This window comes from Neolamprologus multifasciatus, chromosome 18 (genome assembly GCF_963576455.1).
Source record: "Neolamprologus multifasciatus chromosome 18, fNeoMul1.2, whole genome shotgun sequence".
Classification (NCBI taxonomy): domain Eukaryota; kingdom Metazoa; phylum Chordata; class Actinopteri; order Cichliformes; family Cichlidae; genus Neolamprologus; species Neolamprologus multifasciatus.
The window spans coordinates 27004864-27020012 of NC_140456.1; the positions used below are offsets into that span (position 1 = coordinate 27004864).

The 15149-nt window shown below is 42.5% G+C and overlaps 1 protein-coding gene across 1 annotated transcript in view; it reads left to right on the forward strand.

Annotated features, from left to right (window-relative positions):
- Nucleotides 1-4759: 4759 nt before the first annotated feature.
- LOC146498168 (vertebrate ancient opsin-like) overlaps nucleotides 4760-15149 on the forward strand; it is a 71968-nt gene continuing 61578 nt past the window's right edge. Inside the window, exon 1 of the mRNA XM_085140524.1 lies at nucleotides 4760-6401. Within this exon, the coding sequence (XP_084996650.1) occupies nucleotides 6029-6401 (373 nt within the window). The 5' untranslated portion in view covers nucleotides 4760-6028. The remainder of the gene's footprint in view (nucleotides 6402-15149) is intronic.

Sequence of the window (15149 nt, forward strand, 5' to 3'; positions counted from 1 at the left end):
TAAGGTGAAACTTAAGATTGTTTGGAATTATAATCTGGGGGAAACTATTTGTGGCGGGGCGTGGCCTGCGGTGCCGTGCAGAGGAGGCGGGCGCACCTGTACGGCATCCGCAATTACGCCCCGCCGACTTAAATATTGTACTGGGTCCTGTGGTTATGGTGGTTGTTATGTTGAGCTGGCAGCGGGAGAGCTGCAGCTCTGGGAGCATTGTGAACAGCAACCGCGTGAGCCAATAAAGTATGCTGCAAAGCATGAATTTCCACCCGGGTCTGCCGTGTATGCTTACACTATTATTACTATTTTTTTCCCCTTAGAGTTATTATCCCTGAGGCCCCTCTGTATATATTCTGCACCTTCTGTAACAATAAATATGCTCAAGTGTCTTTTAACAGTGACTTTGAGCCACTTTCAAGGTTTCTTTATGCCACATGTTCTTTGTAAAGAGAGATGACAGCCATCAGGACTGTCACTTCAAAATATTTGCACCATCATAATTACTCCAGTACCGCATTTTCCTTCTTATGACTGAAATGAATAAATGAGCATCCATTTAATTATGTGAGTGATTACCCTGCCAAATAAAAACAGAATAAAAGTGTTTTTATAGTCTGAACCCATTCTTACCTCACTAATCAGAAGGTTGGCAGTTCAATTCCTGTCTGCTCCAGTTTGCATGCCAAATATCCTTGGACAAGAGTCTAAGCCCAAGTAAGAATGTGTGTGAATGTTAGTAGAAAGAGAGTAGAAAAAAGTGCTTATGTGACTGGGGAGGTTTAATTAGTTAAACTGCAGGAATGTCTTAAAGACATAAAGACTTGGATGGCCACTAACTTTCTGCTTCTTAACTCAGATAAAACTGAGGTCATTGTACTCGGTGCTGAAAAGCTTAGAAATATGGTATCTAAGCAGATTCTTACTCTGGATGGCATTACCTTGGCCTCCAGTAACACTGTGAGGAACCTTGGAGTCATTTTTGACCAGGATATGTCCTTCAACGCACATATTAAACAAATATGTAAGACTGCGTTCTTCCATTTGCGCAACATCTCTAAAATTAGAAATATCCTGTCTCAGAGTGACGCTGAAAAACTAGTTCATGCATTTATTACTTCCAGGCTGGACTACTGCAATTCATTATTATCAGGATGTCCAAAAAACTCACTGAAAAGCCTTCAGTTAATCCAAAATGCTGCAGCAAGAGTACTGACAGGGACTAGAAAGAGAGAGCATATTTCTCCTGTTTTGGCTTCCCTTCATTGGCTTCCTGTTAAATCCAGAATTGAATTCAAAATCCTGCTCCTCACATACAAGGTCTTAAATAATCAGGCCCCATCTTATCTTAATGACCTTGTAGTACCATATCACCCTATTAGAGCACTTCGCTCTCGCTCTGCAGGCCTACTTGTTGTTCCTAGAGTATTTAAAAGTAGAATGGGAGGGAGAGCCTTCAGTTTTCAGGCCCCTCTTCTGTGGAACCAGCTTCCAGTTTGGATTCGGGAGACAGACACTATCTCTACTTTTAAGATTAGGCTTAAAACCTTCCTTTTTGCTAAAGCATATAGTTAGGGCTGGACCAGGTGACCCTGAATCCTCCCTTAGTTATGCTGCAATAGATGTAGGCTGCCGGGGGATTCCCATGATGCATTGAGTTTTTCCTTTCCAGTCACCTTTCTCTCTATATATTAACAGACCTCTCTGTGTTGAATCATATCTGTTATTAACCTCTGTCTCTCTTCCACAGAATGTCTTTTATCCTGTCTTCCTTCTCTCACCCCAACCGGTCGCAGCAGATGGCCGCCCCTCCCTGAGCCTGGTTCTGCCGGAGGTTTCTTCCTGTTAAAAGGGAGTTTTTCCTTCCCACTGTCGCCAAAGTGCTTGCTCATAGGGGGTCATATGATTGTTGGGTTTTTCTCTGTATCTATGAAGCGCCTTGAGGCGACTTTTGTTGTGATTTGGCGCTATATAAATAAAATTGAATTAAAGAATTAAAGGTGAATGAGGCAAGTTATTTAAAGTGCTTTGAATGCACAGATAGAGCAGAAAGGTGCTAAATAAGAACCAGTCCATTTACCATTTAATTTTGCTGGTGCTTTAAATGCGTTTAAAGGCACGTTTAATCTCCCCGGTGAGCCAGTGTCTAAATAATAAAGGTATCTTTGCTCCGAAGGCTGATATTTTTTCTCTTTACATCAGAAAGTGAAATAAAACATTCTTATTGATTTCCACAGTGAATTACAGCACTCTGCCATGTGCAGGATTGTGTTTCACAAGTAACTGATCATAGTTACCAAACAAAAACTGCAAACAAAGGTATGGGTGCCAGCAGCTCAGCAGTGAAGAGTATTTCATTTCATATGAAATAAGTACATGAAATAATCGCTGAGGCATGACAGTCACAATCAGTTTGGATTGGGTGTAACAGGCGAGTGACTTGACAAAAGAAATTCAAAATCAAACTGATAACCTTTTTGAAGCTTGGTTTGAATATTATCTGAGCCAAACTGATTGAAATTTGGAACAAAAGAACCCTTCCACAGCTTCCTTGTTAGGAGAGAAGCAGGCTTTCTATTTCACTGACATGTTTCACAGCCGAGAGCAGGAAAAAATACTCCGGGTATTTGGAAAAGTCTGACGACTGAACTTTCGGCTCATAGAGATTACATGAACATGAGATGATTAATAATATTAATAAAAGTATCCACCACTGCAACCATATGTGTATGTTTAACAGTGTGCTTTAAAGACACCATGATCATTGTTTGTAGAATTTTAAATGACCTCAGCACATATGGACAGCTGCAATGACATGCACTTGATTTGACACCTGCCAGTCTGCCACAAAATGCTGAGCCGCATCCTGAGTGCCTCTCACAATCTATTCTCAGACAATCCCCCCCACCTCCCACCACCACCATCATATATTCTCCTCTGCTGTATCGCGCCATGACAAGCTGTGTGTCAAGCACTTAAAGCATGGCTCTCAAGTGACACATGTGTCCAGATAAAGTAGGGGCTGTGGAGGGCCTGTGTATTACATTTGTGGACAATAGATTGATATGATCCACAGCATCACGCCTCTTCTGAGCTTACCCTAAAGCCCGTGGTACATTAAGTTGCAGAGCAGCAGAGGCCATTCTCACAAGGTCAACATCAGAGGTGAGGGTAACAATGATGTAGGAGGAGGAAGGAGGAAGTATGGGGAGGATGAAGGAAGCTGGGAAACCTGCTTGGTCAGTTCAGTTTAAATTTGTATTGTTACGTTTGTAAGAACCCTGGATTGTTACTCATTTTGTAGATTTGTCATTTGATTAAAACCTCCTGTGTCCGCATGTCTAATCAACTCAGCCCCTCACAGTTATATAGACAACAAGAAAAGGCAAACTTGGAGGAAGAGAAGTTATGATATATCCAGCAGAGCTGTACAAAGCTTGGCTTGGCTGCTGAACTCATGACTGTTTTCTAACTCAACTTAAAGCTCAGATATTGGTGTAATTGCAGCTTTGGCCTGCTGAAAAGCACATGAGAGAATATCATCTCAATAAATGGGGTAATAACTCCAGAAATATTACTCATTTTAGTATATACTGTTATATTAAAGTGGAAATGACACAGCTGGCTGCCCAGATGTGCGAGTGCTTTTCATAAATAAATGTAAACCCTAGCAATTGAAAGCATAATGTGGGACAGGGCGAGATTGTGAATTTGGGTCTGAACATACCACGGAGAAAGTGAACATGTCCTTTTCACCTAATAAAATACTTCCTGTTAATAAATGTAACAATTTACCCGTCTGAAATTGGGCTACAGTGACAGAACTGGGTGTCTCTTTGGGGGAACAGCAAGACAGATTTAATGTGACCAAACAGGTAACAGTCCATAACAAATCAACTAAATGTGATATTATCCATAAAGCACCACTCTGCTGGCACTTTTCCTCTGATTTACACATGAAACAGAATCTCTGAGACAACCTTCTGACCCCATTTGCACTTCATCGTCCTGGACATCTCCTCAGAGCACAGTCGCCAAATTGACCTAGAAACACACCTAAATACCAACCGCCCAATCCCACTGCAATGATTAAATGAGGGTGGTATTCACAGCAGAAACCCAAGTGTCTTGATTCAACTCAATTAGGCCTGCATATGGGGAAGATGTTGTCAGAGTAAATGTCGCTGTACAGTTTTCACAGGTAATTACCTCGCTCCGCTGTGACAAGGGGCCTATTTGGTGGAAAGTGTTAGAACAGACTGGGAAGGCAAGACTAAGTTTCCCCATCTAATTCTAGAACTTTCCATTGTATGCAAAGTCAAGAGATGCAAAAGAGGGATATTTTTATCACACTGCTTTAGCATCAAATTGTTGCCCTCCCACTCGCATGCAGTCGATATTTGTTTGGCTACCAGGATTTGCTTTTAATCATCAGCTAATTGCTGACAATCGTTGAACTGGTGGTTTATTAATTATTTTTTTTGTGTGTACTGTATTGTCTGTGTCTGCTGACATGACACATAAAGCAGCAACAACCAGGAGATACTCAAAGTTGTGTTATTGCTGCAAACTGATCTATTTGTTCACTCGGGTTTTTTTTTATCTGCTTACTGTCGCTTCAACATAAAACTCAGTTTAAATCAAAGTGAAAGGCGACATGCTGTTCCTCGCACAAACGAAAACAACAACAACTGCATTATCTGTCAGACACGCCACGCGCGTGTTTAGAGATAAGAGTTGAGAGGTTAGTTTAGCACGTGGAGGAAAGGTTGCGCTTGTTTGACTCAGAAGTGAGTCAAGGTTCAGCAGTGCAGGGTGTGCTACATGCACACAAATGCTACGACTCCTCTCTGCCTGCAGCGGAATATATGGACGCCAGGAGAGAAGATGCCTGACACTCATCATGTTTTAGCATTTCACTGCTCCTCGTTATTCCTGGCTGAAAATGCAATTCATGGAGTTTTACAGAGCTGGCAGATTGGAGGCGGGTGAGGCCCAGACATCTGTGCATCTGGATGCTTGTGACTTCACACGCAGAGTTTCAACCTTGCGCTCAAACCCAGTGCTGCACGGTGACCTCGTTATCATCTAAAACAGCCCCAAAGTCGGCTGGAAATCTCCCCATTAACGCCGGAGTGATTACTTCATTCAGGGCGGCTCGTTGCTTTTGTGCCTGATTTAGAAAGACCGCACAACATTTCCCACTGCGAGAGATCCTTTCTAAATAAAGACAGTGAAATGCTATAACTGGTGGTGATATATTAAAGAGCTGAGGGCTTCTACCTTTCTACTGCTACGGTATTGACTTCATTTACATGCATGCAGACTTGGACGCACCGTTGATTAGTGGAATTGGTTCAGCACCTCGGACAGCGCCGAGCATCGACACCTGCACTGAGGACGTCAGAGCAGAGGTGGGGGCGGGGGTGGTGGTGGGGAAGAGCAGCTCCATAAACTTTATTGAGCGGGACTTTTCGTCGAGTCGCGCTCTGAGCAAGAGCGGGTTGGCGTTTCTCTTCCAGGAGCGCCATTATCGCCCGATTGGTCGATGCTGCTGGATGCCCAACGCCGCTCCTTCCACCCACACACCCTTCCAGTCACTGAACGTCAGCTACCGGAGAGCGGGCCACGGTGATTTAAACAGGGACAGAGAGAGAAGGTGTTTGCGTGAGAGACAGGAGCGTCTCCGGAAAGAGTGCGAGTGCACACTGTAGACATCCACACGGTGGAGCAAAGCCTACAAACTTTATTCCTTTTCTTTCTTTCATTTCTTTTTTATGATATATTCCTATTTACGAACACTCCCCTCCCCCTAAACAAAGACAAAGTTTTGACATCCCCACCAAAAAAAGAGCAAAAAAAAACAACTATTTATCACCCCACTTGTCCTCTTGGCTCTACTTGACGTTTCTTTTTAAAGCAACAAGTGTTGTCGGCTACGATTCTTTTTTCCACACAGGAGGAAAAAAAGAAATACCGATGATATATTAGCTACCGTGGTCACTCGGTGTGGCACCGCAGTGACACCAGGACTGCCATGATCGTGTCCAACGTGAGCCTGAGCGGCTGCGCGGATTTCAACAGTGCTCTGTGTGCCGGAGCCGGGGAAGGGCACCTGGGGGGCGGATCATACCGGACCACTCTCACCCCGACTGGGAACCTGGTAGTGGCTGTGTGCCTGGGCTTTATCGGCACTTTCGGACTTATTAACAACCTGCTGGTGCTTGTTCTTTTCTGCCGCTACAAGATGCTGCGATCGCCCATCAACCTGCTCCTGATGAACATTTCCATCAGCGACCTGCTGGTGTGCGTACTGGGGACTCCGTTCAGCTTCGCGGCCAGCACGCAAGGAAGGTGGCTCATAGGGGAACGGGGCTGCGTGTGGTACGGCTTCGCCAACTCGCTCTGTGGTGAGTACAAATGCAGGATCAGTTAGGTGGTGCTATTTGTGTGCTATAGGTTTCTGTACTGTATACAGGCTCTATATTCTTTATTTCACACGAGGTCGTGAGTGTTGCTGCGCGGAATGCGTGGATCCTCTCCAAAGCACTGCGCTTTGTAGACTGAATCTCGGCGTGCTTTATTCGTACAGACGAAATGATGATTTTGAAAAAGAAAACGTAAAAATGTCCACCTGTCTCTCGTGCACTGAGTCATGTGTGAAGCCATATCAAACTTCCACAGAAAAGCTTAAAAATCTTCGGACTCCTAATGAATTAAATCTTGAGATAATGAGCAATGCTCGTGTGCCACTCTGGAGACAATAAGAACCTGTTATTACAGCTGTTTGTTCGTTTTGCATGACTCGTCGCTGCTGGAAAAAGGCATTTTGTTTATTCCAAGCTTTCTCTCGTTCTTTTCGTGCATTTTGGGTGGGATCATCCTGCAGTCTCCTGCGCCATTAAGGTCTTTCATTAAGGTCTCGCTTAAAGTGGAGGTTATCTTATTACGTTTTATTGTTTTAAAAAACAAACAAACAAATAAAAAACTCATTCTGCACGAGACAAGTGGTTCATGAGTCCAAACCGTGATTCGAGTTGCACATCTCCTCTCATAATCCCGATGAAGCTTTCACATAAAGATGCGCAGGTTTGGTCCAGGTGACGAGCTGTGCGCGGTACTGCTCATTATATCTGTGGCTGTGGTCTGGATGGAGCTCCGTGACAGACCGTGCCGTACCGGTCCCTTCTGCAGCTGTGTGCATCGTTATGACATTCTCCTTGTCATAAGACAGCTCCACGGTTTCACGAAAGTAATTTAGTCATTTAGAAATCGTTTGTTCAAATTCCATTATGAACTCTGCAAGCATGTCACAGTACTGTCAGCTGGTGATTTTTTGTGTGCAACCTGCTATTAAATGGCCGCTAAATGCTTATTACCGTTCAGTTGAGAGGCTGTACCTGAGGCGAATCAAACCTCCTCACTGTGCACTGTTCATTTAGCTGCTCCTGCAGGTCTGTAGCGGGCTGTGGCGACGCTGTCTGCCTCCGTGGCAGGTACATCTGCAGCATTTGTTGCAGAATAAAACATTTCCAAGGGGGAAAGCTGTGTAATGAGAAAACGGGATGCTGCTATACCTTTGCTCAGCAGTGCTGATATAAATAAATTGGGTATAATGATGCACACAATAGAGATTAATGCTGGTATGCACTTGCTTGATACTGGGCCAGACTGGATTGCGGAATTAAAGTAGAGCGATCAGACCAGGTGCGCTATACCAGCAGCAAACAAGGAGTTTCAATTAGCATTAAACACAAACTTAATTGTCCTCTAAGAGTTGTGTTAATTAAAACCGTCAGTGCACACATCCCAGTCACTTGGATGAAGTTCTTTTTAATGGAAGCCTTATTTCTGTATAAAAGATGAAAATGTTCTTCTGTCAGCAGGAGTCCTTGGCCCAGTGCCTGATTTAAAGTGTTTAATGAACAGAGTCACAGACACTGAAAGACACCGATGTCCCATCTTGAAGCTTTATCACTGCTGTATATTATACCAGTTCCCTCTTGCTTTTAAATCAGTTCATATTTTAGTTGCTTGGCAGGTAAAAAGTTGAAAAAGAAGAATTCCTAAAGTTCACTTTTTAGTTGAATCAAAACACACAAGTGACCTTTGGGAAGACTTAAAAAACATTTGATGAAAACCTGAAAAATTTTGAGCTTTTCAGTTACAGAGACCACAAATTCTTTGTGCAGCTGCGAACGGAGCGAGTGTTCATGCTGCATGTCTGCGATCAGCGGTGGCAGCCTTTCACTGATGAAGTTTGCAAGGGCTGATAAATCTGTTCTAAAACTTCTCACTCACTTCAACACATCTAATCTTCTGATATTTAAAGGCCTGCTTTAAGCTGAGAAATGGCCACTGGAGCCAAACATTAGGTCCTCTGATACCTCCTGCAACTAAAGATTTCGGGCGTTTGATCTTATCTCGAATAGGATTACAGCTTGTTAGTCACCTATGTGAGCGTCCAGTTTCTGTGAAGCAAAAGTCCCTCCGAGACAAAAGTCTGATTTCTACTTGAGAAACATTTGTGTTACATAATTTCCCATCCTTACTTTATGGTCATTCTGTGGCTCTGAGATCGTCACGCTTCTTTGTGGTCACTTTGTGCATTATGTGAGCACCGAAACCTTCCTATCCAGGCGACAAAGGAAGAAGCTAGACACGCAGCAAACAAGTCCAGCAGGGGTTTTAATCCCCTGTTTTTATCTGCTCTTTCACACCTTGATCTCTGGCTAACATTTACACGCAGTGCACACTAACTAAATTGCATTTTACTTTCCACAAGAGCCTCGTGAATCTGTCAGCCTTTTAAATTCAAAACAGGCTCTCGACTGGTACACTCGCTTCCTCTGGGATAAGTTGGCAATTTCCAAAACTTCATTTCTGTCTTATCATGGTGCAAAAAAGGCAACCTTCCAATCATTTTACAGTATCTGAGCGAGCTTTGATCGCATCCACCGTCTCGCTAACTCGAGTGTTAGACCAAGATTAAGCACCATCTGAAAATATGTAACACTGGCCTCCACAAGGAGCCAATTTATTTAACATCTGACAAAAAAAACTGGGCTTCTACAAACTTAAATATTGCAGGGAGACAGTGTGTGTGTGTGTGTGTGAGGGGGAGAGAGAGAGAGAGAGAGAGAGAGAGAGAGATCTCACAGACATCATTAGAGCCTCCACTGGTTATGGATGAGTAATTCCTCAATGGCCTCATAACACCAGAATGAAAGAGTGAGGGAGGGCCAGAGAAAGGAAAAGTGAAATTGATTGTTTGGGTGAATTATGCCGGGTGCCGCTTTGACAAAGCGACAGTCTCTGTATTTGTCGAATCTCCGCGAAGCTTCTCTGAGTGATCGATGTTCCTTCAAATTAGAGGGCATCACTGTCAGTGACAGAAGACATTGTTAGCGTGGCGTTAGCACGTCATATTCCTGCTCTCTCTTCACATCGATTTCTTCTTTCTGCTCACAGTCTTAGATGTTTGAATGACTGAACAATTGAAGATGTATTGCACTGACTTTTGTGCCAAGAGCACCCACTGAACACAATTTGTGGCGACGCATGCATGCGCATGTGTGTGTGTGTCTTTATCTGGACCTCCTCACCCACTGCCATCAGCCTCCTGGCATCCATTTAGCTGCTTCACCTCTTCTACCCGCCTCTTTGCATTTTCTTCTCTGTCTCGCTGAACTTTTAGTGTCTTCCATTATACTGAAGATGAACAGGACAGGATCTTTTTTTTCTGTCTCTGACAGCTCGTCTATGTCTTCCTGCATGCCTCCTTCTTCAAGCAGGCTCTGCACACAGTCGCTGGATTAACCTTGCACTGCTGGGGGCCACTCATCACATATTGGAGTCAGATTGCTTTCCCGCATACACTCACTCGCTGACCTGCGCACAGCAGCATCCCCGAAATAGGCGGGCAAACTGATGAGCGTGCGCGTGGGGGGAAAGGAAAATGCACGAATATGTGCATCATGTTGGCGCGCACAACTCTTGGCCTGAGTGATGTTAATTTGTTAGGACGCTATGCAGAATTCTCAGTAGGGAGAAAGAAAGCAGAACAATGCTGCTCTGCCGTAAAGGTCAGAGCAAGCAAGCCGACTAATGAGCCACGGTAATAAATACTGAATTAAAGGTCTTGCATAGCAGAGACCCAAAAATATGTTTAGGAGGTGATGTGTGTCTGGTGTTCAGCATTCATTAGTGTGAATGATCATGTCCGTATGCTCTGACTTCTTATCCAAAGCGGGGAAAATCGAATAAGAGGTCCGCACGTTTGATGTCTTTTAGTAGACTCGGTGCGCATCGCGCTGGTTTCGCGGGATCTTCTGAATAAACACAGCTTTACTCAATCCTGTGTTTTTCATTCAAACCGTCTTTTCCTGGATATACGGTATCAAAGGAGTGATGCAGAAGCAGATACTTTCTAACAGAAAAGCAAGACAGAAGTGGCGGGGGAACGTCACACAGGCAGGAGAACAAAGACTGTTCCTTTATACATATAAATATATATATACATATAAATATATATATTTCAGATGTTATCACGTCATAAGATGTTTCATTTTGGAATATTACATTCAGCTGATACATTTGATCCTTCCAGAGCAGTAAAAGATTGATGCGGGGTGATGTTTGATTTCAGATGCTATCAAAGTTATATCCAAAGATGTGTGGGTGTCTTTCATGATGATATTACATGGCCTCTAATAATGGATTTATTCATATAAAGAACCTTGCAAAGCAGAGACAGTGTTGTACTCATCGGGTAGGTGAAAGATGCAGGGGAGCTGCTGCTATAATCTAGTTTTCCCATTAAAAGCAATGAATTAAATCAACTACAACAGTTTCCATGAGCCTGAGACCAGAAGACTTCAGCAACATGATGCCAGTATTCAATTTTGGGTTAATTTTGAACCGTGGAAGAGATTTGCTAATTATTTTTTAGTAAATGTGAAGTTTGATTTATTGTGACAGTTCTTAAAAACTGCTTAAGGGATATTGGAGGAATTTATATTCAGCTGTTGTCTGGAAGATATACAATATGCACATGCTCACCAACCTGACCCGAGACTCATGACCACAGCCAATAAAGTATGTTGTTTAAGATGAAATGCTCTTCTCTTCAGCTAATCTAGCAGTGTATTATTTTCCTCATGCTATTAGGGGTGCATCAGTACTGTACTCTGGATCAGGTTACAGTTATACTTCAGTCAATGAGCTCGTCAATAGCTTCAATGCTAAAATGTTAAATGTAATGTACACTATTGCTCCCTTTAAGGTGAAGGTTATCTCTGCAAGGAAAAAGTCTCCATGGAGAAACTCCACACTGGTGAAAAATGAAAAAAGAGAGTGTCGGAAAGCTGAGCGCAGATGGAGAAAAACAAACCTCCAGGTTCATTATGACATCTATAAAGAGAAACTTCACAACAATAATTTACAACTGAGGAGTACAAGGAGGTCCTACTTCTCTGACATCATCACCAAAAACAGTCATAATGCTCGGTCTTATTTGCTACAGTTGACAGGCTAACAAACCGTCCTGTGTCAGTGGCAGCTGAACTTCATTCGACCATGGCCTGCAATGACTTTGCCAAATTCTTCACAGACAAAATCCAAAAGATTAGACAAACAATTGGTACATCAACAGCAGATCCAGAATATGTACTGTGTCCACCAAAAAACTGTTTAAACACCATGAAACAGTTTCACCCTATTAACAGCAAAGACCTGGAGGACATCTTAGGTCAACTGAACTCCTCCTCTTGCTGTTTAGATGTCCTGCCAACAAGTTCTTTTTCAAAAAAAAAAAAAAGAACTTGGAGTCAGGAGTCTCAGGAGTCAGGAGAGGTTAGAGAAAGAAAGAGGGCATCAGAGGGAGAGAGGGAGGTGCATGGGTGGAGGTGGATGCTGGTCAGCGGAGTCGTTGGAGTCAGGTCTGACTCCAACGTCTCAAAGACGTTGGAGTCAGACGTGTTACAGATCGTCAACCTTTCTTTAATGTCAGGTGTGTTTCCAGAATCAATAAAAACTGCTGTAATTAAACCTATACTGAAAAAGGACAATCTTGACAAGACACAAATGAACAACTACAGGCCGATCTCAAATCTCCCATTTTTAAGTAAGATCATTGAAAAAGCAGTTTCTCAACAGCTCAATTACTTCTTAAAACAGAACAGCTGCTATGATGCCTTCCAGTCAGGTTTTAGACAGAACCACAGCACTGAAACTGCTCTGACCAAAGTGTTCAATGACATATGTCTGAATACAGACAGTGGAAAAATGTCAGTCTTAGTTTTACTGGATCTCAGTGCAGCATTTGATACAGTTGACCACAACATATTACTCAAACGACTGGAGAACTGGGCAGGTCTTTCAGGAACTGTACTAAACTGGTTCAAAACATATTTAGAAAACAGGAAATACTTTGTATCAATAGGTAACTTCACATCTGAGCAGACAAGTATCACATGTGGAGTTCCCCAAGGTTCCATCTTGGGACCCTTTCTGTTTAACATTTACATGCTCCCACTGGCACAGATTATAAAGAACAACAAAATAAACTATCATAGCTATGCAGATGACACACAAATATATATCACAATGTCACCAGAAGACCGAGGCCCCGTACAGGCTCTTGGTAAATGCGTTGAGGAAATTGATGACTGGTTGTGCCACAATTTTCTCCAGCTAAACAAAAACAAAACTGAAGTAATAGTCTTTGAAACAAAAGAAAAACGATTACTGGTCACCAGAGAACTTCAATCTATACATCTAAAAACCACAAAGCAGGTGAGAAATTTGGGTGTAGTGATGGATGCAGACCTAAACTTAGAAAAACACATTAAGACAATAACAAAATCAGCTTACTATCACCTCAAGAATATATCAAGGATAAAAGATCTGATGTCTCAACAGGACCTGGAAAAACTAGTCCATGCATTCATCTTTAGTAGGCTTGATTACTGTAACAGCATCTTTACAGGTCTACCTAAAAAATCAGTCAGACAACTACAGCTCATTCAGAACTCTGCTGCTCGAGTCCTCACTAAGACCAAAAAAGTGGACCACATCAGTCCAGCTCTGAGGTCTTTACACTGGCTGCCTGTCCGTCAGAGGAGACTTTAAACTTCTGATGCTGGTCTATAAAGCTCTGAATGGTTTAGGACCAAAATACATCACTGGAAGGATCCCTCAGGTCATCTGGATCCATTTCTTTTACCAGTTCCCAGAGTCAGAACCAGACACAGAGAAGCTGCATTCAGCTTTTATGCTCCATATACCCGGAAAGCCTCAGATCAGCTGAAACACTCAGTTTATTTAAATCCAGGTTGAAGACTCACCTGTTCTCAGCTGCATTTGAATAAAACACCAAATCCACACTCTTTTACTTTTAAGCTTAAATTTTAAAATGTACTCTTTTTTTCATTTTAAATCATGCTTTTTATTTGTTTCTGTTTTTTAATGTCTCTCTAAAGCACTTTGAATCACCTTGCTGTTGTGCTATATAACGAAACTTGCCTTGCCTTGCCTTATACTGCTACATCAGGCTGCCAGCTCAGCTTTTAGTGCTGCCGCAGTCTCAGGTACATTCAAAACTAGAGACATTTCTTAAAGGTGACCCATTCTGCTGATTTACATTTTCATATTATTACTGTCAGACTCTATTGTATTTTAAACTTCACAGTTTAAAATTATTAATCTCATACTGGGTTTTTGTGAAGCACGTCAGCTCATCTAGTTTATTTTTTCGTTTCTCTCCCTTTAAGCCAACTTTTTTCTAATTGGCTATCCTTCACTAATAGAAGGTTTGAACAGCAGATGGGTGGGGCTGCTGTTCCTGAGATGACTGTATTCAGCACACCCCCTCTCTTTGGCATCATACAGAGAAAAGAACCGAATAAAACCATTTAAAGCAGAGTGCTTAAAGACATCTGAAGCCTGCACATATGCTGCACTCATTATATGAAACTCTAGCGATGGTTATCCAACCATTAACCACCCAAAACTGTAATGCTGTTTCGTTGTGGCTGTTCTTCTGTCATCTGTTCCCTTTATGTGGGGTTGCCACAGTGGATCATCTGCCTCCATCTCATCCTCTCCCTAGCATTCGTCTGTCACACCAACCTTCTGCATGTCCTCCTTCACTACATCTAGGAATCTTCTCTGCGGTCTTTCTCTTTTCCTGCTGCTTGGAAGCTCCATTTTCAACATCCTTTTGCCAATTTATCCACTCCCCCTCCTCTGCACATGTCCAAACCAGCTTAACGCTGCCTTTCTCCACACTGATCAACCTGAGCTGTCCCTCTGATGCACTCATTTCCAATCATGTCCATCATGGTCACTCATAATGAAAATCTTAATATGATCGACTCTGCCACCCCCCGTCTTTTGTCAGTGGCACCATTTTCAAATCTCATATCACAGCAGGTCTCACTGCCATCTTGTAAACTTTCCTGACACTCTCGCCCACTCACTCCGCCCTGCCTGCACACTCTTATTCACCCCTTTTGTGCAATGTCTGTTGTCTTAGGTGGTTGATTCCATGTATTTTGCTGCCTTTGCTCCTTGCAGCTTCACTGTTGCACCTGCTTCTCTCTCATTCTACTTTCCTCTTTTCTCCAGTGCATATCTCACACCTGAGAATACGCTTTTTTTTTTTTAGCAGCATGGCCACCAGCTGGCAGAATTAAAAAGAAGTTGCAATCTTGCTCAGTGAGAGTTTGTTTATTTGAAATAAACTGCTCTGCCGAAAATATGGAAGCCTTTACAATCACTATAATCACTATAATCACAAAAATTACATCTATTATATTGTTTCTCCTAAGCTGACGACTTGGGGGTCCGTGGTCCACAGCAGCAGAGAAAACACTATAACACAATTTGATGTGCAAACAACAATAAAATGAACCACATGAGTTCAAAAAACTTTTGTATTATCAGATTCTGCTTAACTGAAGTATCTTCTTTGCACATTTCATGGTCACTAAAACATGAAGTTTCATCATTTTTTCATTGCCTTAAATAACGAGAGATGTTTATTTTTCTTATCAGCAGTGAGACAATTATTTTTCTCACTGTCTTTTAAAATGTTTTGCACGTGATTATTACAAAAACACTCATCAGATATCACTATGATGTGTAATGCTTAAGAT